Source organism: Cydia fagiglandana, chromosome 26 (assembly GCF_963556715.1).
Source record: "Cydia fagiglandana chromosome 26, ilCydFagi1.1, whole genome shotgun sequence".
NCBI classification, from domain to species: Eukaryota; Metazoa; Arthropoda; class Insecta; order Lepidoptera; family Tortricidae; genus Cydia; species Cydia fagiglandana.
The window spans coordinates 5,973,555-5,998,159 of record NC_085957.1 but is presented as its reverse complement, the minus strand read 5'-3'; the positions used below and the strand labels follow the sequence as shown (position 1 = coordinate 5,998,159).

Sequence of the window (24,605 nt, the reverse complement as noted above, 5' to 3'; positions counted from 1 at the left end):
ATTTCACCTTAATTGGTCCTGTAGTTTCGGAGAAAATAGCCTGAGACAGACGGACAGACAGACAGACAGACACACGAGTGATCCTATTGACACACGAGTGTTCAATTTTTTCCTTTTTAGGTACGGAGCCCTAAAAAGTAATGAAATAAATGCATCACCTCCTAACTAGTCCAAACAAAGTTCGGAGTCAAAAATTGTGTTCCTAATAGCATCCCTTTACAACTTTTTTGAGCATTAGTTGCCTGACCTATTTTGTGAAATATTAAATTGTATTTTTCACCACACCAGCTCGGAAAGGCTTACTTTGCACTTCAAACACTGATAGCAAAGTTGCATTTTATTCACATGTGAGGCAAAGTAATCAAATGCAAATTTTGAGTGGTTTTCTTATGTTTGCTGGTAGAATAGACTTTTAAATGATGATTTTGGATGATAAATATTTAATAAAACCGGGCAAGTGCGAGTCGGACTCGCGCACGAAGGGTTCCGTACCATAATGAAAAAAAAAAGCAAAAAGAAAACGGTCACCCATCCAAGTACTGACCCCTCCCGACGTTGCTTAACTTTGGTCAAATATCACGTTTGTTGTATGGGAGCCCCATTTAAATCTTTATTTTATTCTGTTTTTAGTATTTGTTGTTATAGCGGCAACAGAAATACATCATCTGTGAAAATTTCAACTGTCTAGCTATCACGGTTCGTGAGATACAGCCTGGTGACAGACGGACGGACGGACGGACGGACGGACGGACGGACGGACAGCGAAGTCTTAGTAATAGGGTCCCGTTTTACCCTTTGGGTACGGAACCCTAAAAACATTCATTTGTATTTGATTTGATTTGATTTTGTTTCATATTTTACATTTAATATTTGCTTCGGGTTGGTGTAGTGAAAAATTTTGTGTTACACTCGGGGGCAAATTTTGTTTAACCCTCGTGCTTTGAAACCCTCGCAACGCTCAAGATTCCATTTTTCGAACGACTCGCTACGCTCGTGGTTCAATTTTGGAATCTTTCGCTGGCTCGGGTATCAATATTAGCACAAGCGGTTAAACAACAACTTTGCCCCCTTGTAAAACAAATAACTATTTCACCACACCAGCTCGGAAAGGCTTACTTTGCATTTCAAAAACTGATAAGAATGTTGCATTTTATTCACATGTGGGCAAAGTAATCAAATGGAAATTTTGAGTTGTTTTCTTATGTTTGCTGGTAGAATTGACTTTTAAATGATGATTTTGGATGATAAATATTTAATAACATTTATTTGGATTTGATTTTGTTTGATATTTTACATTTAATATTTGCTTCGGGTTGGTGTGGTGAAATGTATTTTTTTGGATTATTTTTAATTTTATATAATATAATCTTTAATAGAAAAAAACCGGCTTCTCATCCGAACCGGGTCAAGGTCCGGGTCCGGGTCCAGAACCAGGTCCAGGTCCAGGTCCGGGTTCAGATAAGAGCCTGGATCCAGGTCCAGGTCAGACTCCGGGTTTGAGTCTAGGTCCAAGTCTGGGTCCGGGTCCGGGTCACAGCCCGTCCCAGTCCAAGTCGAAATCGCCAAACGTGTACTATGCGTCGTTGAAGAGTTCTGTTCTGATCATCATCAGCAGTTCCACTTCATCTAATGGGACAGTTTTTAATGAAAATGCTTGATTTTCTGATGAAAATACAAAAATCTCTATATGCATGCCTTTAAGATTTGAGGAGTTCCCTCGATTCCTCGTGGATCCCATCATCAGAACTGGGGTTTGACAAAAACGGGACCAATCTGTATGCATATACATTCAATCAAAAAAAGAATTTTCAAAATCGATAACGACGAGGACAAATCGCCAACCATGAACTATGCGTCGTTGAAGAGTTCTGTTCTGATCATCATCAGCAGTTCTACTTCATCAAATGCAACAGTTTTGAATGAAAATGCTTGATTTTCTGATGTAAATACAAAAATCTCTATACGCATGCCTTTAAGATTTGAGGAGTTCTCTTGATTCCTCATGGATCCCATCATCAGAACTCGAGCTTTACAAAAATGTGGCTTAAAAACTTTACTTGCTTAACAAACATAACGAAGAGGACAAATCGCCAAACGTGAACTATGCGTCGTTAAAGAGTTCCGTTCTTATTCATCATCAGCAGTTCCACTTCATCAAATATCTTTCGAATGTATATGCTTGATTTGTAAATAAAAACACAGAAATCACTATATGTATGCCTTTAAGATTTGAGGAGTTCCCTCGATTCCTCACGGATCCCGTCATCAGAACTGGGTTTTGACAAAAACGGTACCAATCTGTATGCATATACATACAATCAAAAAAGAATTTTCATAATCGGTCCAGTAAAGACGGAGATATGGACTTATGGAGTACCTAACAAACATAAAAAGACCGGACAAGTGGGAGTCGGACTCGCCCACCGCGGGTTCCGTACTTTTTTAGTATTTGTTGTTATAGTGGCAACAGAAATGCATCATCTGTGAAAATTTCAACTGCCTAGCTATCACGGTTCATGAGATACAGCCTGTTGACAGACGGACAGACGGACAATGGAGTCTTAGTAAAAGGGTAGGGTAGGGTAGGGTAGAGTAGGATATTTAACCCTTTGGGTATGGAACCCTAAAAACCTCAAAATAAAATCAAGGCTTAAAATAAATAAATAAATACTATATATAGGACATTATCACACAAACTGACTAAGCCCCACAGTAATAAATAAGGCTTGTGTTGTGGGTACTTAGACAACGATATATATATAATATTTATAAATATTGAGATACATAGAAAACACCCATGGTTCGGGAACTGTGCTTATAACACAAATAAATACTCATACTAAGATTTGAACCCGGGACACTAGGCCACATCGGTCGTCAACAACATCTCGGCATAAATTAAATCATTTTGAGGACTAGCGGTTTAAACAGCATCAACTTGAAATTTGGTATGGATATGTAGTTTTGTTTGTTTTGTAAACTATTATGTATATTATTATTATGTAGTTCTGTTTGTGTAAATTTCAAACCCACCAGAATTTCAGACAGAACCAGAATGAGTGAAAGTAAATAAAGACTTGTGATAAATATTCCCTTCCCAAATATATGTGATAACAACAATATCTCACCAATTTCCTTGTCTGCATCACTGCTTTCTTTCTGAACAGATCCTTCACCAATGTCAGCACATTGAAAATGGAGTGGTACAGCAGGTCCAATCAATCTGCTTTTTACTGGTCCTTTACTGATATCTGATGGCAGGAAGTGTGCTGCACATATGTATCGGCGTCTCAGTTCTTCGTTAGTAAAGGAATCCAGCAAAAGATTTCCTACAAATATAAAATAATTATTTATTTAGAAATTTAAATCAGGCAACAAGGCCCATATTACAAATACCTTACAGCCTAACATACATATGTATTTAATAAACTTAAAACCAAGGATAATATAAATGTACATCAAATTAAATCAACGCAGACAAAGTCGCGGCCAAAAACTATACTTCGTTTTTTTTAGCATTAGAAATAAGGTAAACAATCTTGATGTGTCTTTTTAGTGAAAAACACGTTTATAAAATAAGTCACGGCAAATATGTAACAATTATGAATCTAATACGATCATTTATATTCTTCTGCTTTCATAAGTAATAGTTACTGATTTTTAAAAAGCGTATTTCAATTAAAAGACATGTCAAGATCGCTTACCTTCTTGCAAGTTCTTTCTAATGCTAAAAAAAACGAACTATAGTTACAAATAATGTTACAATGAACCACTGGTTAAGTGTAACTTGGCAAATAAGTAACATGATTTCTTTGCTTCTGAAATAATGAAAACATAGCTATATAATAGATAAAAAGATAGTTGATTAAAGAATGGGCCAGATTTTATTTTTTTCTTGTACTTTTTTTCCGGTGTAGAAGTTAGCATATTATCAAGGACGATATAATTATATGATCGTCGTTTATATACCGTCCTTGGTACTATGTATTTACGTTATGTGCGGCCGTCGCGTCGTCTGGCGATTGAACCTAACCTACCTTGTGCGCAATCTACTTCGTAAAAAAAACAGTAGGCACCTATGTAATGTACATACATACACTAGACTCACTTCTAAAGTACCTAATATTTGTAATTGTTTCTTGTGTGAGGTATTATATTATGTACATACATGAAAATCGATCTCCTAACAATCTTAACAGGACCTAGGTGTAGGGTGTAGGCTAAAATGTAGGTGGCGAATCCTCCAACCAACAATAGGGAAAATAGTGCACAAATAGGTTAACCTAATAACATAAATGAAACATACCTGAATTGCGTATCCAACGTTCTAAACGTTCCCGATCGTTTACAGGAAAACGGAACATCGAAATGGATTCACTTGTGTTCTTACATTCGTGATATACACACTTCGTATAAGACATCTTCAAGTCCGAAATCAAGCCTGGGTCGTAGAGTTTAAGCGTAAACAAAATCCGGATGGGTCGCGAGGGTCAAATATAACATGTAATCGTAGAAATCGTAAGCAAACCGTAAACCGCGAGCACAAAACAATCGTTTGTGATTTAAAAGAAAAGCAGTGTTGCCAGGTACATTTTTCACTTTTCCCTAGCCTTTGTAAAATTTTATCCTAGATTTGTAGTGTTATTGAGAACTAAAACCCAAATATCAATTATGGTTTAAAATAAACGTTTGCACAATGTCCCTGTATTCCTGCTTTAGTTACGGAATACTAAAAAAAGTCTACATATCAGTTTACTCAGTATTTTTCGAAACACCTTGACTAGTTTTAAGGCAATTTAATTTAAATGGATAGAGAGTTTGATATGGGGGAATATCTTAAGTACGATTAATTAAACGAACCACGAATCAACGAAACAAAAATCTACATCGAGTTCTTTTTTACCCTGAATTTTGAGTAAAATCCCCTAAAATGGCATCATTGGTTCTCTTTTGGCTGGCCACAGACGTTCGAAATTTTCATTCGGTTTCCGTACGGAACATGAATCTAGTATTAAACTGGATTGGGCATGAGTGGTTGGGATAACTGAGAGAACGAGATAGTCTTATGTATCTTTCAGTAGGAGTAGCAGCGAAAGCGCTATTATTGTTTGTCCTTGTCACAGTCTCACATAGTTTTTGTTCCCCACCAAAAATTTAGTACGGATTATGGTGGGCTACAAATAAATTCGACCAATCAGTGTCGCATTGCGTATGATTCGTCCCTCACGGAGGCATGTGTATACCACTTCTATAGGATGCTACCTTCTATGGTACGGAATGACAGGGGGCCGATTTTTGAATTTCGACCGCTCGATTTCGTGTATTTCGTTCAATAAAATCTCCACTCCTAGGCATTTAAATTCTATTAATACAATTTAAAAAAAAAACGAGTGGTCAATACCACTCGGTTCCCAATTAATATCTTCGAATATTAGCGTTTCGGCGTTTTCCACCGATTTTCGAGTGACGAAATCGAGCGATCGAAATTCAAAAATCGCCCCCCTTGTGGGACAGGTCGTCGCTTAATGAATGCATAGCGCTGTCTCGCTTGCACGTGTTATTTAAATTCCGTGCGTGTGTGGCTAGGTTAGGCTGGCCACAGACATTCAGTTTCCTGATCAGGAATAAAACCTAAATGCACTTTTTTCATACAAAATGTTCGACCAAAAAATACCTGATGTTCGTTCCAAAGCGCAGCCGCGCGTTCGGGTGATTAGAACGGAAAAAACCGAATGACGTCATCCCGAATGCAGTGCCTACCGTGCCTACGCCTACGTACTTATATTTTGCTTGACTCGCCGCACATGGACGGAATTTTTTATTCGGTTTCCGTACGGAATGACAAGTGTGAACGGGACGTCGCTATGCACATGCTTATTAGTGCTGTATCGCTTGCACCAGTCATTCCGTACGGAAACCGAATGAAAATTCCATATGTTTGCGCTAAAGCAGGGGTCTCCAAACTATGGCCTGAGAGGGCCATATTGCGCCTCAGAAACTTTCGCGCGGGCCACCGTCGGCGCCCGGATTGGAACGCATCGCGGGCCGGGGTTTGGAGAGCCCTGCGCTAAAGGATAAAATCCAAACGCAAATAATCGAATGTGTATGCTATGCCTACGGAATTACTAATCAGGGCTATAACCGCGAAAATTAAAGTTCGCAAATTGCTGACACCTTTCTTTGTCACTCTAGTTACGCCTTCATTTGAGTAAAAGAGAAAGATCCCCGCAATTTTCAAACTTAGATTTTCGCGGTTATAGCCCTAATCAGGAAACCGAACGTCTGCGGCCAGCCTTGTTTACATTTTCATTTCAACTTGCGCAGAATCATTTAAAAATATCCTTTTAACCAAACTTTTGAAACTAAAACTGTTTTGAAGATAATTTCTTAATAACAAGGTAAACAAACTTTGAAATATATTTTCATTTGTTAGTAATAATACTAATAATTATGTAAGTACCAAAGAAAATGTAAGTACAAATAAAACAGTTTGAAAAAAATAGCGAAGTCAGATGAAATGGAACGTAGCAATGAAACATCGCACCAAACGCCATCTATTGACTTTTTATTGTATGACTTAGAATGTAGCTGAACGCTCGATGGTTGTTACTTCACGCTTGCGCGAACGTAGAAGTTGTAAAATTACGACTTTTGAATGAAATGACACTCTCAGCGACATCTAGCGACGTAGAGTGATACTAACTAACGGGGTACGATGCGTAGTATGAAAAATGCGGGTCCATTCCTTTATCGTCCTTGATTATAGATTTGAGAATAAGATCAATTTTAGAGAATTGCTAAACTTAAGTGGCAATGGCACATTGCCTGTAGAACCGATGGCCATTGGGGCAGATAGGGATCTTGAGTGGCGACCACGTACTGGAAGGCGCAGCGTGGGTAGACCCTCCACAAGGTGGACTGACGACCTGGTAAAGGTCGCGGGAGTCCGCTGGATGCGGGTGGTGCAAGACCGGTCATTGAGTCACTCTTTGGGAGAGGCCTATGTCCAGCAGTGAATGTCCTCTGGCTGATATGATGATGATGTTAAATACTGAACTAGATATAGTTAGATTAACAAGTTTTTGGAAATTAGCTTAGTTAAGATTATGAATATGACTTATTTGATTTAAATTGTATTCATAGAATTAGTAATTTTATTTATTTTGTATTCAAAGAATGAATGACAATAAGGTAAGTTAACAAAACCGGGCAAGTGCGAGTCGGACTCGCGCACGAAGGGTTCCGTACCATAATGCAAAAAAAAACAAAAAAAAGCAAAAGAAAAATGGTCACCCATCCAAGTACTGACCACTCCCGACGTTGCTTAACTTTGGTCAAAAATCACGTTTGTTGTATGGGAGCCCCATTTAAATCTTTACTTTATTCTGTTTTTAGTATTTGTTGTTATAGCGGCAACAGAAATACATCATCTGTGAAAATTTCAACTGTCTAGCTATCACGGTTCGTGAGATACAGCCTGGTGACAGACGGACGGACGGACGGACGGACGGACGGACAGCGAAGTTTTAGTAATAGGGTCCCGTTTTACCCTTTGGGTACGGAACCCTAATTAAGTGAGTTAAAATAAATATACAAATGCTTACCAAACCTATCTCTTGATTAATACTGCAAAAGTGTTTGTTTCCCAAGCTTCAGTCTTAAGTTAATACATGTAAAACTGTAACAAGAACACATAAGATTTATTAACTCCTAATAATTTATTAATTTCATTATTCTAATAACTAAATTAGTTATTGTAACACTCTATTTTGGTACAGTCACCTGCAATAATATGTTACACAACGAAGGCCGCAAAAATATCTGACACAATCTTATTTGTAGAGCCATTAAGAGCCTGTCACATATTTTTGCGGCCTTCGAAGAGTAACATATTATTGAAGGTGACTGTACATCATACAAATTATAAGGTGTACTGAACTATTTGAATACATTAGATGCTACCTACTATATGACGCTGATGTACATATTCGTTGGAATCAAATTTAAACATTTCATGGACCAAATAAAGTTTTTCTTTTGTTTCATTGCTTTTTAAAACAAACAAAATTCATTCCAATTGAAGTACTTTTTTTTTCTGGCTTACTCCCTGCAATTTTGCACAGGGTGAATTTGCCAATGTCGGTGTTGACTTTCACACGTGAGGAGAATGTTCGGTATTTAAGTACTTATAGAACAAGGTCCAGCCTAAAAGTAGGAAAACTGTGTAGGGTGGGTCTTGCAAGGATAGTCTGTAAGCGAAGCATTGTGGAAATAAATAATATATGGTGCCCAATAAATTAAACGACTTTTCTTTCTGAACAGACGCTAAACATAAAAAACTTTTTTACACTTCGTGGACAACTGCAAAAGGTACAAAAATTTTACCTGAAATATCAGTCACATAAGAATTAAAGATAAGCTTAGTGCACCATGCCATATGGTAAACATACACACATAGTATATAGTAACAGTATAAACATATGGTAGTCCTTAGGTTTGTGTTTGTCTGTCTGTCTCAGACGCTACTATAAGTAATTACAAGGTTTTGTTTTCTAAATGAATGATCAACTTTAAATGAAGCAGTTGATTATTCCTTCCTATTCATCAATAAGGACAGTATATACTTTCCTTATGATTACTTGCATACATATGCAAGTAATCATTGATGATTATGCTCCATTAGATAATTTGTAACAAGGAAAACAGCGTTACAAATACAAGCATAAACATTTAATAAAATTATGCAACACGATTTTGTTATCATAGCCTTGATAATTAAAAAAAGTTTTAGTTTTTTTTTATTTGTACAACTGTCTTGCCGTTATAATTAGCAGCAGGAGTATGCTACCTATCTCCCTTGGTGTTAAATTATGTTAAACAACACCTCTTAGAACAAAGAGCTTATTAAAACAACAAACCACGGCAAAAACCACCACACGTAACTACGCAACACTTAGATCACCTGTGATAAGTTATCAAAAAGGGTTTCTACGAACTATTATAGCTTTTCTTCGCGCACCTGTTGCTCCCGGGGCAAACTAATATCACGAAATCCAGGGACGCAATATCCCTAGAATTTACCTGTATCGAGCGGCTTTACGTCCGCTACTGCTGATTCCAAGAATTTTGACGTTTACACACACTACAACACAAATTGCTCCTCGCTACACACACACTTACAACAAATTAATTATAGATCAAGACAACAACATGACCTTTTGATTTTATAATATGCGCTTTTCTCGCTATCCTGTTGGATTTCTCGAAGAATAAACTACTGGGATTGCTAAGTGTTACGCTTAATTGTACTTTTTTACGCTCTAATAAACTAATTCTTATGGCGTGGTGAATAAATTAATATTTACCGGCAAAGAACACGAGGCCGCACAAATCATTCTTCGAGTCACGTAAACTACAATAAAAAAATATACTCCGCGTCATTATTCGTTACGCACACAAACATAGAATGTCAAACAAACATATGCTACAACAAAATCTTCAAAAATATACCTTTTACAAGCAGTTATAAGGTTGATTTTATTTTAATTTATTCCAAACAATTTCATGTTTAGTAGCGTAATTAGCAGGTAAATACATATTTGAATGTGATTATTTTAGAGTGGCCAGAATACAAAAAACTATTATCGTAGAAAAAGTATTCAATGAGAGCTAGGTTTGTCCGTAATTCCGCATAAATTATAAATGCAGCATAAAAACGTGCAAGTCCGTTCTAATGTAGTTTATACGTATATATATATTTGCAGTGACTTATTTTTTAAATGTGTTTTTCAATTAAAAGACATCCAGATTGTTTACTTTATTTCTAATGCTAAAACAACGAACTATAGATGGCACTGCAATAAGGTATTTAACAAAATGTATTAAGCCCCCTCCAGACTATGCGCGTGAATCGCGGGCGAAGCCGCGAACGCGAGTGTGGAGTCGATTTCGCAGGTCTGCGTTCTGGACTCCACACTCGCGTTCGCGGCTTCGGCCGCAATTCACGCGCATAGTCTGGAGGGGGCTTTAGATAGGTCTAATCCAATTAAACATAAACCCTAAATAATAATTCCTTTTGTGACTTTATAACTTCATTTGTGTTCCAGGAAAAACTGTTTTGATGTATATTGTAGGGAAACAGACCATTTTTTGTATATTGTAGGGAAAATATATAAGCTAGCAACATTACTACGTTAGTTCGAAACCGAATAAAAATACATACCATATTAATTTTATTCGTTGGATTAACTTGTTTTAACGTAATAAGTCGTTATTTTTACAATAACAACAACACAGTAAAAAACCGTCTTTGATTTGAATTTGAACAGTAAAGTTTGCTGAGCTTTTTAATTTTTGCACACGAACTTGGTTATTTAACATACATAAATAAAATACGTGAAACGAAACGCATTTTTTATCACCCGGTTGCACCGGTTGCATTCGGTGTTTTGACAGAATTGAAAACATGTCAATCAAAATTTAATAGTAATGATTTATTATACCATAAAAAATGAAATATAAGGAAGAGTATTTGAAATGAACGAACAAAACACCAAGAAGACTAATGGAATTATGTAAGTTAAGATGTATTGTATTTTGCTTACCATTAACATTATAATATACAAACATTGTAGGTAGTAATTTTACATGAACATAGCTGAAAATAAAGTTTATTAAATGCTTTGCCGACCTTAACTTGTGTCCTAAAATAATATCGCTTTTAAAATGAAATTAAAAAGCCCCAGCCATCGTTCAGTCATGACATCTATCGTACCGTGTTAAATGTAACAATAAAACAGTACCCTGGTTCGTCACTAGATGGCGTAAAAATCAATGTGTACTCCTTAAATTATTAATTAGTACAATACCTAAGTAACTGAAAAGTTAACCTTGCTTTACCTATGTGTAGTTTTTGCGGTTTATAGTTAACCTTTTTTTAATTCGTAGCCAGCACAGACCCGAAGCCCCGCAACGGCGGGTATCGTTCTCCAAATCGTCCAAGTTCTCAAAGAATCCGTCGTACTGGCGGCTGGCCAAAGGCTCTGCGCGTGAAGCCACAGAGTAAGTACCTATAGGTTTTTTTTAATAGCCTATTTTGTGTCCCACTGCTGGGCAAAGGCCTCCCCTTTCTTCCGCCACTCATCACGGTTTGGTGCATGCTCCCGCCAGTATAAATGATTTCTATTCTATTCTATACATACCATAAAGAAATATAGATAACGAAACAGGTGGTAAGTCCATACATCAATCAGATTTCTTACCAAAACCACAGAATAAATAATAGTACTACCGTACAGAAAGGAAACTTCCTACAAAACCGAAGTTTGACAGCGGTTCAGGGTCGAATCATGCTATCCCTTCCTAATATATGGCACTATCCCTTTCGGCTATTTAGGGTTGTCAAAATTCAAGTGATTATCTTATCTGTGGTCGTGCACGCCAAAGGAAGTCAAGTGGTGCCAACCCTAATAATTGCTCGGAGCAATGCTGAGCCGAGCGGAGCCGAGTTTGGCCGATCTCAGGAGATTCGCACCCCTGCCAAAACGCGAGTTATTGCGTAGTCGACGTGTAACGTCAAGTAGCGGAATTTATCAGTACTGCTAGTCGACAATAGATGTCGCGACAAACGAAAACTGTAATGCTCAACTAATTGTAGCTAATATTATAACCGGATTAACCGGAACTCTATTTTTTTTATTTACAACTCCTGCTTATAATATTAATTAGTTGTAAATTGTTTAGAAGTACACTTTTCGTCAGTAGTGACACTTCTGACATCTGGTGTCAAGTAGCGGCAGGTACTGATAATAGTTATAATTCCACTACTTGACGTTAGATGTCGACTACGGAATAACTCGCGTTATGGCGGGCGTGGCTCACTCCGCGATTTCGTCGCTTTGCTACAGGTAGCTAAAAGTACAGTCACCTGCAATAATATGTTACCTTTCGAAGGCGGCAAAAATATGTAACACGCTCTTATAGCTCTACAAGGGCCCCTAAGGGGTCGTCCATTAATTACATCACACGTTTAGGGGGAGGGAGGGGGTCAAGAAAATGTGACATATTGTGACATGGGGAGGGGGGAGACACAAAATTTGTGACGTCACTTTAACTTCATCAATAACCGAAAATTTATTTAAATTATTTTATTCGCTATACATTTAAAATAACAAGTTTTTAAAACGATAATCGTTTTTATTCGTTTAATTTTCTTTCCTAAGCAGTTTTGGGTTATAAAATTACTAATATTTATATCGTCAAAAATATTTTGATAAAATATTAATAATATTTAGGTAGGTACTTACTTAATTCGATTTGGCGATTTCGTAGAAAAAATGTGACGTCACACTAGGGGGGAGGGGTTTGCCAAATGTGACCAAGTGTGACAAGGAGGGGGGGAGGGGTAAAAAACCTAGAAATTCGTGTGACGTAATTAATGGATAACCCCCAAATAAGATCCTGTCAGGTATTTTTGCGGCCTTCGTTGTGTAACATATTATTGCAGGTGACTGTACATCCGTTCGGCCCCAATTTTGGGGTTTGCCATAAGCCGCGCGTAGCGCTGTCGCCACCTAGCGGCCATATCTGTGCTGATCGTGACAGACGCGTTTTGTTAGAGAGTTAGTCTTCTGTACCTAGTACTATTATTTATTCTGTGGTTATGGTAACAAAACTGGCGGTCTAGCATAAGTTGCGTTCTCGCGCGCGAGTCCATACTTGAAGTCACGCCAGATGTATGAAGTCGCACGCGAGAACACAACTCTTGCTAGACCGACTGATGTATGGAGTTTACTTATGTAATTAACTATAATATTGTTTTACAGTAAATCCACACCAGTGCCTCGTGCTATCTCTTTTTCACGGCCTTCTAAATCTTCCTTGAAGCAAGGTTCACATAAAACCACAGGAGTATGGTGAGTTCTGTTAAAAATACTTAAAAGAAAGCAGATAGAACAATTTTCAACTAATATGTATTAAGCCCCCTCCAGACTATGCGCGTGAATCGCGGGCGAAGCCGCGAACGCGAGTGTGGAGTCGATTTTGCTGTCCGCGAAAATCGACGCCACACTCGCATTCGCGGCTTCGCGCCGCGATTCGCGCACGAGTGTGGAGGAGGCTTTATAACTGGAACTCTATTTTCAACTCCTTTCGCTTGTAAAGGCCCCAGTACACAATGGGCCATTGCCGGCCACTCCAAGGGACGCAGCCATGCGGTAGAATGAGATAGCAATATCACTTGCTCCCTCTAACGCATAAATGCGTCCCTTGGAATGGCCGGCGATGGCCCATTGTGTACTGGGGCCTTAATAGAAGTAAATTGTTAAGCAATGGGGTTGGCTGCTCAAAGTATTAAGCAGATGGCGCCATCATAGCTTGCCCCGTTAATCCTTAGAATTGTGTCAAATTTTTGTTTTTTTAATGCTTTGGATGCCAGCTCTTTAAGCCAAATCTCATAGAAAAAGGGGCAAGCTATAATGGCGCCATCTATGCAAACCTTTGACAGTTGCTAACCCCATAGTCGTTAGTTGTGACACTGGTGACATCTAGTGTTATGTAGCGGTACTGATTTATCCGCTACTTGACGCTAGATGTCGACTACGAAAATAAGCAGTATTTTAATTACGAGCAAGTCAAGGGTATTGACTGCATTTATATTATTAGTCTATGTGGTATTTGTGTACAAACCCTCGGCTATATTCTTATATGTATTGGTAAAATTGTTTTACTAATTACTTTGCTAAGTATTGTATTGTAATATGGCTGAGTTTCCGTAACTCGCATTCACAATAGGGTATTTTCCTACTAGTCAAATCAGTTACTTTTTTAGAACTGTCAAAACGATTTGCTAATATGGAATTTATATGAAACATTACATCGTGACGACACGGTCAACTCGCCTAATTTTTATATTTCTATCCGATTCATTAAATATAACTTGTGTTTAAAAAAATTAACTCCCATCTGTGTTTTTCTAATAATTATCTGGTGCTTTATTTCATGCATGATGTAAAATAATTTATTTTAATTACCGTATAACACTTGTTAAAGGCCCATTCTGACATTTCTGACTCAGTTCAAGTCAGAATGGGCCTTTATTAAAACACTCAAAATTCACTTCGAATACGAGGAAAGTAAAATAATGTGTATTTTACAAAACATAGCTAAGTAGGTACCTATGTATAGTTTGTCGAAGGACTGTCTCATTTCAATCATAGACAGAGAGAATCATACTATCTTTGTCTTACCCTAGTTACACCAGTACTAGCACCCAAAAGAAAAGGCTGAGTATAGTTTTCCTGGTTCTTACTGACTGACCAATTGGTGTGACCAACTATAGTTGACAATATAAACTTTTATAACTTTTTTTGTATGATAAGTATATAAAAGAAACGGATCTTTAATAATGGAATCAGAAGTTAAATATCAAGATGGAAATTATACAAGAAATCGCATTAGAACCCACCCAAGTAACACACAAGTATTGCATTTTAAGGCTCCAGTACACAGTGGTCAAGGATGGTCCATGCCAAGCCATGCTTTGCAATGCGCAACAGTAGGCCTATATCACGTAGGTGTTCATACAATGGTGCATCAAAAAAAATAAAAATGAAAATTGCAGGCTCTGATTGATATAAATCTATAATAAACTGATAAGTCTCTTCATTGCTTCACAATAATGACATTTTGGGCTATTAACATTTAATCAAGCGGTCAAAAATTCAAGAAACTAAACAAACAATGGCGACTGTGTGAACACCACAGAGGGCTTACCGCGAACCACGTTCGACGTGTTGCCTCTTTATCGCACTTGTAAATTTGTCCGTAAGGTTGACAGGGAGGCAACACTTCGAACGTGGTTCGCTGTAGGCCCTCAGGCCACGGTACGCCACGATTCCTTTGAAGTGTGCCAAAAAACCGACAACTCCCCGATTGCTCACCACGGCTGACAACTGACGGCAGTCGTCCGCCATTGCATACCATAGCCCCCTGTACACAATGGCCAGGGTGTGGCATGGCCCACCCTTCACCACTGTGTACTGGGGCCTTTAGTTAATAAGTCCGCCGAACAATTTGCTAACAAGGTAGGCTGGAAAAAGTCTGAGTTAGGATATCTGTTTCTCGCTCTCATTCATGGGTGCGACCAGCGACGCACCAAAGTCGCGGTGCGGTGCGATAGCGTGTTACGGCTTTTATGTCAGTGTGTCAGACTGAAGGAAACGTAGTGATTGTATTCTCTTTGGTCTGAAGAGAAGACATCTGTCAAAACTATCAAAACAAAAGTAATCAAAAGCTTAGATATTGTTGTTCATATCAGGCGATCTGTTTTCGCAGTTGTAAGAATATTAGAGCCCTTCGAAGGCCATCTTGTACCTAGTTCATAGCGAATGACGCTATGGGGAGAACCAACAAAGCGGCGTATAAAAAAAGACAATGGTCAGGCGGAAAAAGAAAACGGCGTCAAGTTGAAGCTGCCCTACTACACCATTATGGCACCAAGTCGTATGTATTTCACTGTCAATATTAAAGAATTCTAGTTTTCTGGTCCCTATGTATGATATTTCGTCATCCTCTTCAAAGATACCGAATTCATAGCGAATAACGCCATGGGCAAAACTAATAAGACTGAGTATAGAAAACATCGGTGGTCAGGCGCAAAAAAAAAACGGCGTAAAGTTGAAGCTGCCCTACTACGATATTATGGCACCAAGTCGTAAGTATTTCACTGTCAATATTAAAGCCATTGACGTATATCTCAGGACTGGCCTTACGGGGAATAAGAATAGCCTCCTAAGGCCCAAGGTCCTACCTATAGTACTTATTCAGTTCAATGAAATTTAAATCATATTCGATTGGAACAGAGTTGCTTTTGCTTTGTTTCGTGAATTTTTTGAACAACGCAAAATCAACTCTATTTCTTACGTTGTAGGTTCAAATTTCTGTGGCAAATTTTGCATTTTCATTTGTATAGCTGGGTCTTAGGAGGATAGGGCATGAACGGAGCCAGTACAACGGTGTGACACCGCTACAACGCGATTGGTTAACTGATGAGTTCGCAACAAGCGCGCGATTGGTCGCAACTAGTTGCGTTAGACTGCACGATTGGCTTGAATTCGAGAGTGACACCACTGAACTACCAGGTAGTTACACCACTGAAGGTACCATATCTAGAGCCCGTAAGGCCCGTCCTGACATGTCAATGATTAAAGCATACTAGTCTCTATGATACTTCGTCATCTCGTCATCCTCATCAAACTTACTTACTCCGTTGGCTCAGCGACCCAAAATGAGACTTGGCCTCCAACACAACACAGCGCCACTTCGGTCCTGTGCGACCTCTCGCCAATTGTTGACTCGAATTTCGTGCAGGTCCACCTCCACCATACCGCACCAGCTATATCTGGAGCGTCCGATAGGACGTCTTCGTACTGGGCAGCCCAGGCATCAAAGAATTTATTTTCTAAGTAGGCATATTAATTTGTATACAGTCGAATGCTGATAGTGATCCTAAGGCCCTCCTCCACAAGGCGGAGTCTGCATTCGTTGGTGGTTTTAGACGATAGTCCTACCGCTGGTTAGTCCGTCACCGCTCGTAATGCCCCTGTAAATTTTTTGACATAAAAACTCCCACCACCACCCACCACCACCACCACTGTAAATAGTAGTAAATAACACTGTAAACCACTGTAAATATTTGTTGTCCTCGCAGCCATGATTGTTACCCACTCAAATAGTTCAGTACTATTATTTTACATATATTAAATATTATATTATTTATTATATTAATATTAAATATATTATTAAATATTATTTTTATAGGACATTTTTACACAAATTGACTAAGCCCCACGGTAAGCTCAAGAAGGCTTGTGTTGACAACGATATATATACCTAATATATAAATACTTAAATACATAGAAAACAACCATGACTCAGGAACAAATATCTGTATCATAATACAAATAAATGCCCTTACCAGGATTCGAACCCGGGACCATCGGCTTCATAGGCAGGGTCACTACCCACTAGGCCAGACCGGTCGTCAAATAATCGTCAATATTGCGGATTGAGTTTATTTAGCGATTGACTCTTTAACCATTTGACATTCCTTTCTAGTCATTCAATTTAGAACCGTAATTCTTATAGTAGAGATGCGTTTTTGTTTTAAGTAAGATGGCAAGTATGTTGCCGCTACGAACTAAAGGGTTAATATGATGATTTCAGAAGAACCGTGGCTTGGCGTAACCTAAAAGTGAATAACACACTTACACCTGAGTCGTCAAATGCCCAAGAGGTGATAAATAATGATTCAACCAGTGCTGAGTAAGTAAATTGACTGCTTGAAATGTAACTCTAAGCGTAACAACATAAGTTGTTGTTGTTGTCCTATTTCACCGCAGAGGTGCAAAGGGGCTTTACAAGCTTGCGCCACGCCTTCCTATCTTCAGCGACCCTTCTGGCCTCGCTCCAGCTTAACCCGACCGCTCGTAGTTCATTTGTATCCGGCAGTTTCCAACCGAAAGTGATGGTTGCCTTATTAGTTATTGTAACAACATAAGGCTTATGAAAATATTGCAACTTTGACTAGGTGTGTTGTAAAATTTTCTCTCAATGTTTAGCTATGTAATGAGTCAAATCAGTACCGTTATCGTGCTTGTGTGTTACTTGGGGAGCTTTTCTTGCTTATCTTTAACCCGTCGTATGCGGCCTGTCAAATATAATCATTGAAAAAGTGACCTTGACATTTAAAACAATAGATTTAAATTCACGCGCACGGATCCGTGTCTAAAGATTCTAAAGCATACGAGGGGTTTAAAAAAATTAGGTACATGAAAAGTAAAAAAAATAAAATAAAATAAAATAAAATGCATTTAACCCTTTGACCGCCGTTTTCCGGTATAGAAGACAACGATAGAACGATACGCTGGCGCCGTCGTCTTGTATACAAGACACAAATTCAACCACTGAGTTCATGTGAAAATAATAACAATTGCAATTTCATTTACACTCGTGTTCATATTTAAGGTCTTTGTTTTTTCATTTATTTGCTTTTTAAGCCGCTATATAAATCCCTTCTTTTATAATAAGGCATTTAAAAAAATTGCTCCAATTTTCAACATTTTTCATGTTCCTCGTCGCCGTTGTCTTGTATAAAAGACAGCTAGGGATGGGAATGTTAACTCGATATGGGAATTTTTAAAGGAAATATAAAGTCAGAAATATGTTTTTATCTAAGTATTTGAACACTTGTTAATCGCCAATTTTTTTCAACGAATAGTAGGTAACTACTTACTAGAATACGTAGAACGAGAGTCAGATAGGCATAACTATATTTAAAGTTCAGGTAGCTTCTTTAGCTCTATAAAGTAGAGCCAGACAAGTAAATTTGCCATTGTAGATTGTGGACTATTTAATTGCAGAAGAGATAAATAAAAAAAATAATTGATGTTATTTTATAGCTTAGTGGGAAGGGATACACCGCAGCGACCGCTTCGCACAAGTGTGGTACAGAGACATACCTGTTTATCAGACTTTACTTTTATTGTTATAACATTGAAGTTAATGTGTAATTTTTTTGTAACAAGTCGTTGAACGTTCTTTTGATAAGAGTTTACCTATAGATTAATGTAAACCAAACTGAAATTATAATGATAAATTCTAATTCCGGAATAATATCTTCACTCATTAAAAATTCAACCTACGTGTAATTTTCACTAAAACAGTTCCGGTATATTGACTTTATCGACACATGATGCGCAGCTTTAACGTTACGCCAATAAAGTTTACGTACCGACAAGCGCTTACGCCGTTGACCTAGAGACTATTATTACTTGATCCGCGCGGAAACAGTCCTTGTCGGTCTGCATTGCGGGCAGTCCATGGGCGCCGTTGTCTAGTATAAAAGACTTCTCGTACAGCCTAGTGCGGCGATATCACGTCTTGAATCGACATTGTTTAGTGGTTGTTTTTTATGTTAAATCCCTATATTTTAAACATTTTCGGGTGTAAAACATATGTTTAATTTTGGCAATTTGGAATGAAATTAAAACAGGATAAGAACAAAGCTAAATTAAAAAGATTTTTACCATAATATTGTAAATATCGATATCACTATTTGCAATCCCTAAACTTTTTATTAGTTGTTTACTTAAAATTTGCTCTGGCGTGTGAGTGAGCGTCTTTGCGGACTAGGTCCGGCGGCCAAAAGGTTAATTCAGAAGCCCCCTCCAGACTATGCGCGTGAATCGCGGGCGAAGCCGCGAACGCGAGTGTGGAGTCCTGAACGCAGACCTGCGAAATCGACTCCACACTCGCGTTCGCGGCTTCGCCCGCGATTCACGCGCATAGTCTGGAGGGGGCTAGACAAACATAGTCCATATTTTGTTAGTACGTACATTTTACACTAAAACTTATAGCTAAGGTTAACTTAAAATAAACTTAAATAACTATCTTAGGTACTAAAGATAAGTGCAGAGAGGACCAGTGCCTTATCAGGCCACTGTCCCATCTGTCAGCCACGACGGCCAGGAGACTGTGGCGGCTGTCACGCACCCTGCGGAGCGTCGTAAATGAAAAAAGTATTTCTGTTCTTCGTGCTGAAAGCGTCAACTTTCGGCATACTGAAGGCACACGGAAGCCGAAACATCGTTTAGCGAAACGATGTTTCCGTTTTTCAACTCCGTCAAACAGAACAATAGTTAACACGCCTCCGTCAGTGGCGTCAGTAAGTAAAGAAGCAAGCCTCAGAACACATGTGATCTGCTGATCACATTCCATGTGATATAAGACTTAAATATTTATTTCTCTCTCTCTCTTTAGCCTTTTTCTACCCTTCGGGTGTAGGCCTCCTTCATTTTACGCCATTTGTCACGGTCTTTTGCAACCTGAAGCCACTTCTTCCCCGCAGTCCTTTTGATGTCGTCGTCCCAACGCATCTTGGGTCTACTTTGGGGACGCTCTTCCCCCCATGGTCGCCACTCGAGTAGTCGTTTACTCCACGAGTCGGTCTTTCTTGCTATATGACCCGCCCATTCCCACTTCAATTATTTATTTATAAACTTTATTGTGCAAAATATATATGTACTTAAATACAACAATGTACAAATGGCAGACTTAATGCCACATGGCATTCGCTACCAGTCAACCATAGGGCCGAAAAGAGATACCTATAATTGGTGCATGTATTCATGTCTTATATTCTTTATTTATAATTTGTGACGTTAAATAAATTTATTTTCTTTCTTTCAAAATATGTACTTACTGCTTATTTTCGTAGAAGACATCTAGCGTCAAGTAACGGATTTATGAGTACCGCTATTTGTTAACGAAAAGTAAACATATTTAATTACCGCGATATAATTTCATTGTTTTTACCTTTAATTCCGACGTGTCTTTCTGTGACCACAGCTGGTGCAACTCAGCTGAAACGTCGGAATTAAAGGTAAAAACAATGAAATTATATCGCGGTAGACCCGTTTGTGTAATTAAATATGTGTACAAAACGCGAGAGTGAAAAGTAAACAATTTATAACTGCAAATATTACAAGCGGAAGGAGTTGAAAATAGAGTTCCGGCAGGCGTGGCTCACTCCGCGTTTTCATAGTAGCTACAAGTACATCCGTTCCACACCGATTTTGGTGGCTAGCCGCGCGTGGCGCTGTCGCCACCTAGCGGCCATATCTGTCTTGATCGTAACAGACGCGTTTTGTTAGAGTGGTTCTCTGTACCTAGTACTATTATTTATTCTGTGGTTCCGGTTATAATATTAGTAGAAAACTGTTCTCTACTGGTGAGGCTTTACCAGTATATGTAATAAATAGGTATCGTCTTGGGTCGTCCCATTCGTTTTTCGTCAAGTTCTTAAATTAGTCCTATTCTGCTTTCGTCACTCATTCTACATTGAAAGCCACCGACGATTGTGACGAATGTAGAATGAGTGACGAAAGCAGAATAGGACTAATTTAAGAACTTGACGAAAAACGAATGGGACGACCCAAGACGATACCAATAAATATACCAGTTATCATTAGCACAAGAATCGACAAAAAACGAGACGCGACATCCTCGACGACGGTAGACAATCGTCGTCGAGTGCCGGACCCGACGCCTGCGCACCTCAAATATGGCACGTTCCGCAGGTGAGAGAAAGTACTACAGTCTGTATCTTAATGCCGGAACCACACTTCGCTATGCGTTAGGTATTTGTTATGCGACTACGCTGTATTCGCTCAAATATTTGTTATGTGAGCGAACAACAAACACGGCATCCACACTTCGTGCCGGTGTGCCAAACTTATTATTCGTGTCCTTTGAAGTGTGTCAAAAAACCGACAGGTGGACGGATAGGCGTATTTGCTATTCGCGCTTATGCGTTATGCGGGCAAATATAGACGAATGAACCCTCCACACTTCGTCGTATGCGGCCGAATAACGCGCATAACAAATAACGCACAGCGAAGTGTGGTTTCGGCATTAGGCATTTAAATAAAGGTAAACAAACAATTTGTTCATGATCATGTAATGTTTTCATCTACTCTCAACTGGCTTAAGGAACCATTTGAGGGTATATTTTGTTTACTTTTATTTAAATACCTACCTAAAGATACAGAGTGTAGTAAAACTATTTATTGTACAAAAAAGAAAATGAAAACAGGAAATAACACATCGTTAGTCGGTGTTTGGACTTAATAGTCGAAACATTGACGCAATGGGGGAGCAATGTGGCCGGTCGAAGTATTTAGCAGATAATTTTATGCCCTTTAAGCCAAATCTCATAGATCAGGGGGCAAGCTATGATGGCGCAATCTATGCAAACCTTTGACAGTTGCCAACCCCACTACACAACGCGCTTTACCTAAGGGGCTCAAATTAGGGGGGGGGGGTCTGGACATCGGATGACGGTAGCATGAAGTAGGAGGAAATGTGGTCATTTGAAGCATGATTTTTGGATGATTATAGGGGGGGGGGGGTCAAAAAATCGTCAAAAATCGATGACGTAATTTATGGACAGCCCCTAAGTGCCATCTAGCGTTAAATATTCAAGCTGCTACTGCTACGTAGTACGTACACACTGAAGCTCTGCTACTCCACAATAGATGTCGCAACGTGTGTAGGTATATCTTCATCTCTTTTACACTTGTCACTTGTACGCTAGTAGAGAGCGATAATTGAAATTTGAGAACTTTCCGCAGTTAAATAAATAAATATCGACCTTATATCGCATTCACGTAAAGTTGATTTTTGTATTGAGCAAGGAAACCGCTTTTTACCCTGCTAACAATTTTATGAATGCGCACAGACTCTCCAAACTCCAGCAATGTCAAGAGGACAAGTTACTCAGCCCAAGATGTGAGTCCCGGCCCATCTACGTGGCGCGCTCCAGCGTGCCCAGAAGGTCTCCGTCGCCTAAGGACCCGCTGAAGATTGAGAGAAATAGTATTAGTAAGTTGGGAAAAATCGGGAGGGTTGGTCTTGAGAGCTGAATTCAAGGATTACGATGGGTTAAGAAATAAGAATGCAGTAAAATATCATTATCCGCCGCCCTAGCCTGGCGTGGCTCACTCCGCGATTTCGTCGCTTTGCTATAGGTAGCTAAAAGTATATCCGTTCCACACCAATTTTGGTGGCTAGCCATAAAGCCGCGCGTGGCGCTGTCGCCACCTAGCGGCCATATCTGTCCTGATCGTAACAGACGCGTTTTGTTAGAGAATGAGTCTTCTGTACCCTAGTACTATTATTTGTTCTGTGCCCTATAGTTCGTTTTTTTTAGCATTAGAAAGAACTTGCAAAAAGGTAAGCGATCTTGACATGTCTTTTAATTGAAGTACGCTTTTTAAAAATCAGTAACTATTACTTATGAAAGCAGAAGAATATAAATGGTCGTATTAAATTCATAATTGTTACATATTTGCCGTGATTTATTTTTTAAACGTGTTTTTCAATAAAAAGACATCAAGATTGTTTACCTTATTTCTAATGCTAAAAAAAAACGAAGTATAATAGCCACGCCCGTGAGCAATAAAATCATTCCTAATTAGAAAGTCAAGTTCGAAGGGGCCAGTTGAAGGCATACTTTCTGATAGAGATGAGCCGAATATTCGGTTATTATTCGGTATTCGACATATTTGTCAATGTTCGTATTCGGCCGAATAGTTCGGTTGGAACTGCTAAATATTTACCTAATAAACAAATTCTCATTCACCTCAGCAGCTCGAACAAGGGTACTTTGCTTCTTAATAACAGTGAGCAAAATGCGATTTTGCTCACTGAGTCATTTTGTCTCACTCAGTGAGCAAAATCGCATTTTGCTCACTGAGGGAGACAAAATGACATTCAAGTGACCTTTATAGTCAAATGTCATTTCAACGTGCGGGGTCTAATACAAGTTCGATATACTTGGGTTCTATGATCTCTGTCCCTCTAGGTATGTTCTCACTGCTTAGGGTGAAAATTTTTGTGTACTACACGAGATCAAAGTTATTTACATCTCGTGCGCTTTTGAATCCCTTACTACGCTCAAGATTCTATAAACATTCCCGGCCGGTCCAGGGGGGAAAGGTCAAAAACACTTGCGGAGTGCAGATCGCAGGCCCGCATGAACTTTTTTTCAGCGTTTTAGGCAGTTTTAGCCCAACCGAATATTCATATTTGATATGATCTGAACCGAATATTCGTATTCGGCAAGATCCATAATCGGGCCTTCTCTTTCTAATTTAATTAGCAACAAAATTATTGGTAACGAACTTCGCTAGGCGAGCGGATAATAATGATGTTACTGCATTTTCAACGCGAACGACTAAGGTAAACGTACTGGTGCTCGACGCGGTCCCAGTACATGTCACCTTGAAACTTAACTCATTGTCAATAGAGGTGACAGCAGGGTGTCATCTATTGGGCATTAGCATGTCGAGCACCTTACTTGTAGTCTAAAATTCGTTTGTTTTTGCTCCCCAGGTCCACCGACCGTCACGAAGCCTCGCCAGCCTTCACCGCTCCGGCGGCCCGCGAGACTGGTCACCCTTTCCCGAACAGAGCCTCTACATCTCGACATCAAGCCGAAAAGATTCCCGTCCATGCTGTGGTGCTAGATATGGCCACAGAAGAAATAATAGTACTACCGTACAGAAAGGACACTTCCTACAAACCCGAAGTTTGACAACGATTCAGGGTCGAATCATGCCATCCCTTTCTAATATAATATTTAGGGTTGTCAAATTTAAAGTGATCTTATCTGTGATCGTGAACGCACAAGGAAGTCAAGTGGTGCCAACCCTAATAATTGCTTGGAGCAATGCCGAGCCGAATGGAGCCGAGTTCGACCGAAGTCAGGAGTGTCTCTCCACTGATATGGCCACAGAATAAGTTAAGCGATATCCAGAGGATGATCAAATCGACCGATTTGATCAGAAATGAAATTAGCGTCAATCTCCAATTTAATCACCAATTTTAGATTCATGGTGATATTAGAGCCCTCTAAATTGAAAAAATGCCCCAGAACGAAAATACTGGCGTCACGAATTGGTATTCTTGCGTCCGCACCTCATTTTATCGGTCATTATCGGCGGTTGAATTCGGCGAGCCAAATTGGCCAATTTAATCAGATTGGC

The 24,605-nt window shown here is 39.0% G+C and overlaps 2 protein-coding genes across 2 annotated transcripts in view; one reads left to right on the top strand and one right to left on the bottom strand.

Moving 5' to 3' along the window:
- Positions 1-9,434, bottom strand: part of LOC134677467 (signal transducer and activator of transcription 5B) — a 69,720-nt gene extending 60,286 nt beyond the window's left edge. Inside the window, exons 1-2 of the mRNA XM_063535948.1 lie at positions 9,366-9,434; positions 7,605-7,678 (exon numbers count right to left, since the gene is read on the bottom strand). The gene's annotated coding sequence lies outside the window, so the exon portion shown is untranslated. The remainder of the gene's footprint in view (positions 1-7,604; positions 7,679-9,365) is intronic.
- A 5,840-nt stretch (positions 9,435-15,274) lies between these two features.
- Positions 15,275-22,481, top strand: LOC134677331 (uncharacterized). The gene is made up of 4 exons (XM_063535766.1): positions 15,275-15,501; positions 17,224-17,322; positions 21,030-21,137; positions 22,298-22,481. Exons 1-4 carry the CDS (start codon positions 15,395-15,397, stop codon positions 22,479-22,481), a joined length of 498 nt encoding a protein of 165 aa, XP_063391836.1. The 5' UTR covers positions 15,275-15,394.
- Positions 22,482-24,605: the final 2,124 nt, after the last annotated feature.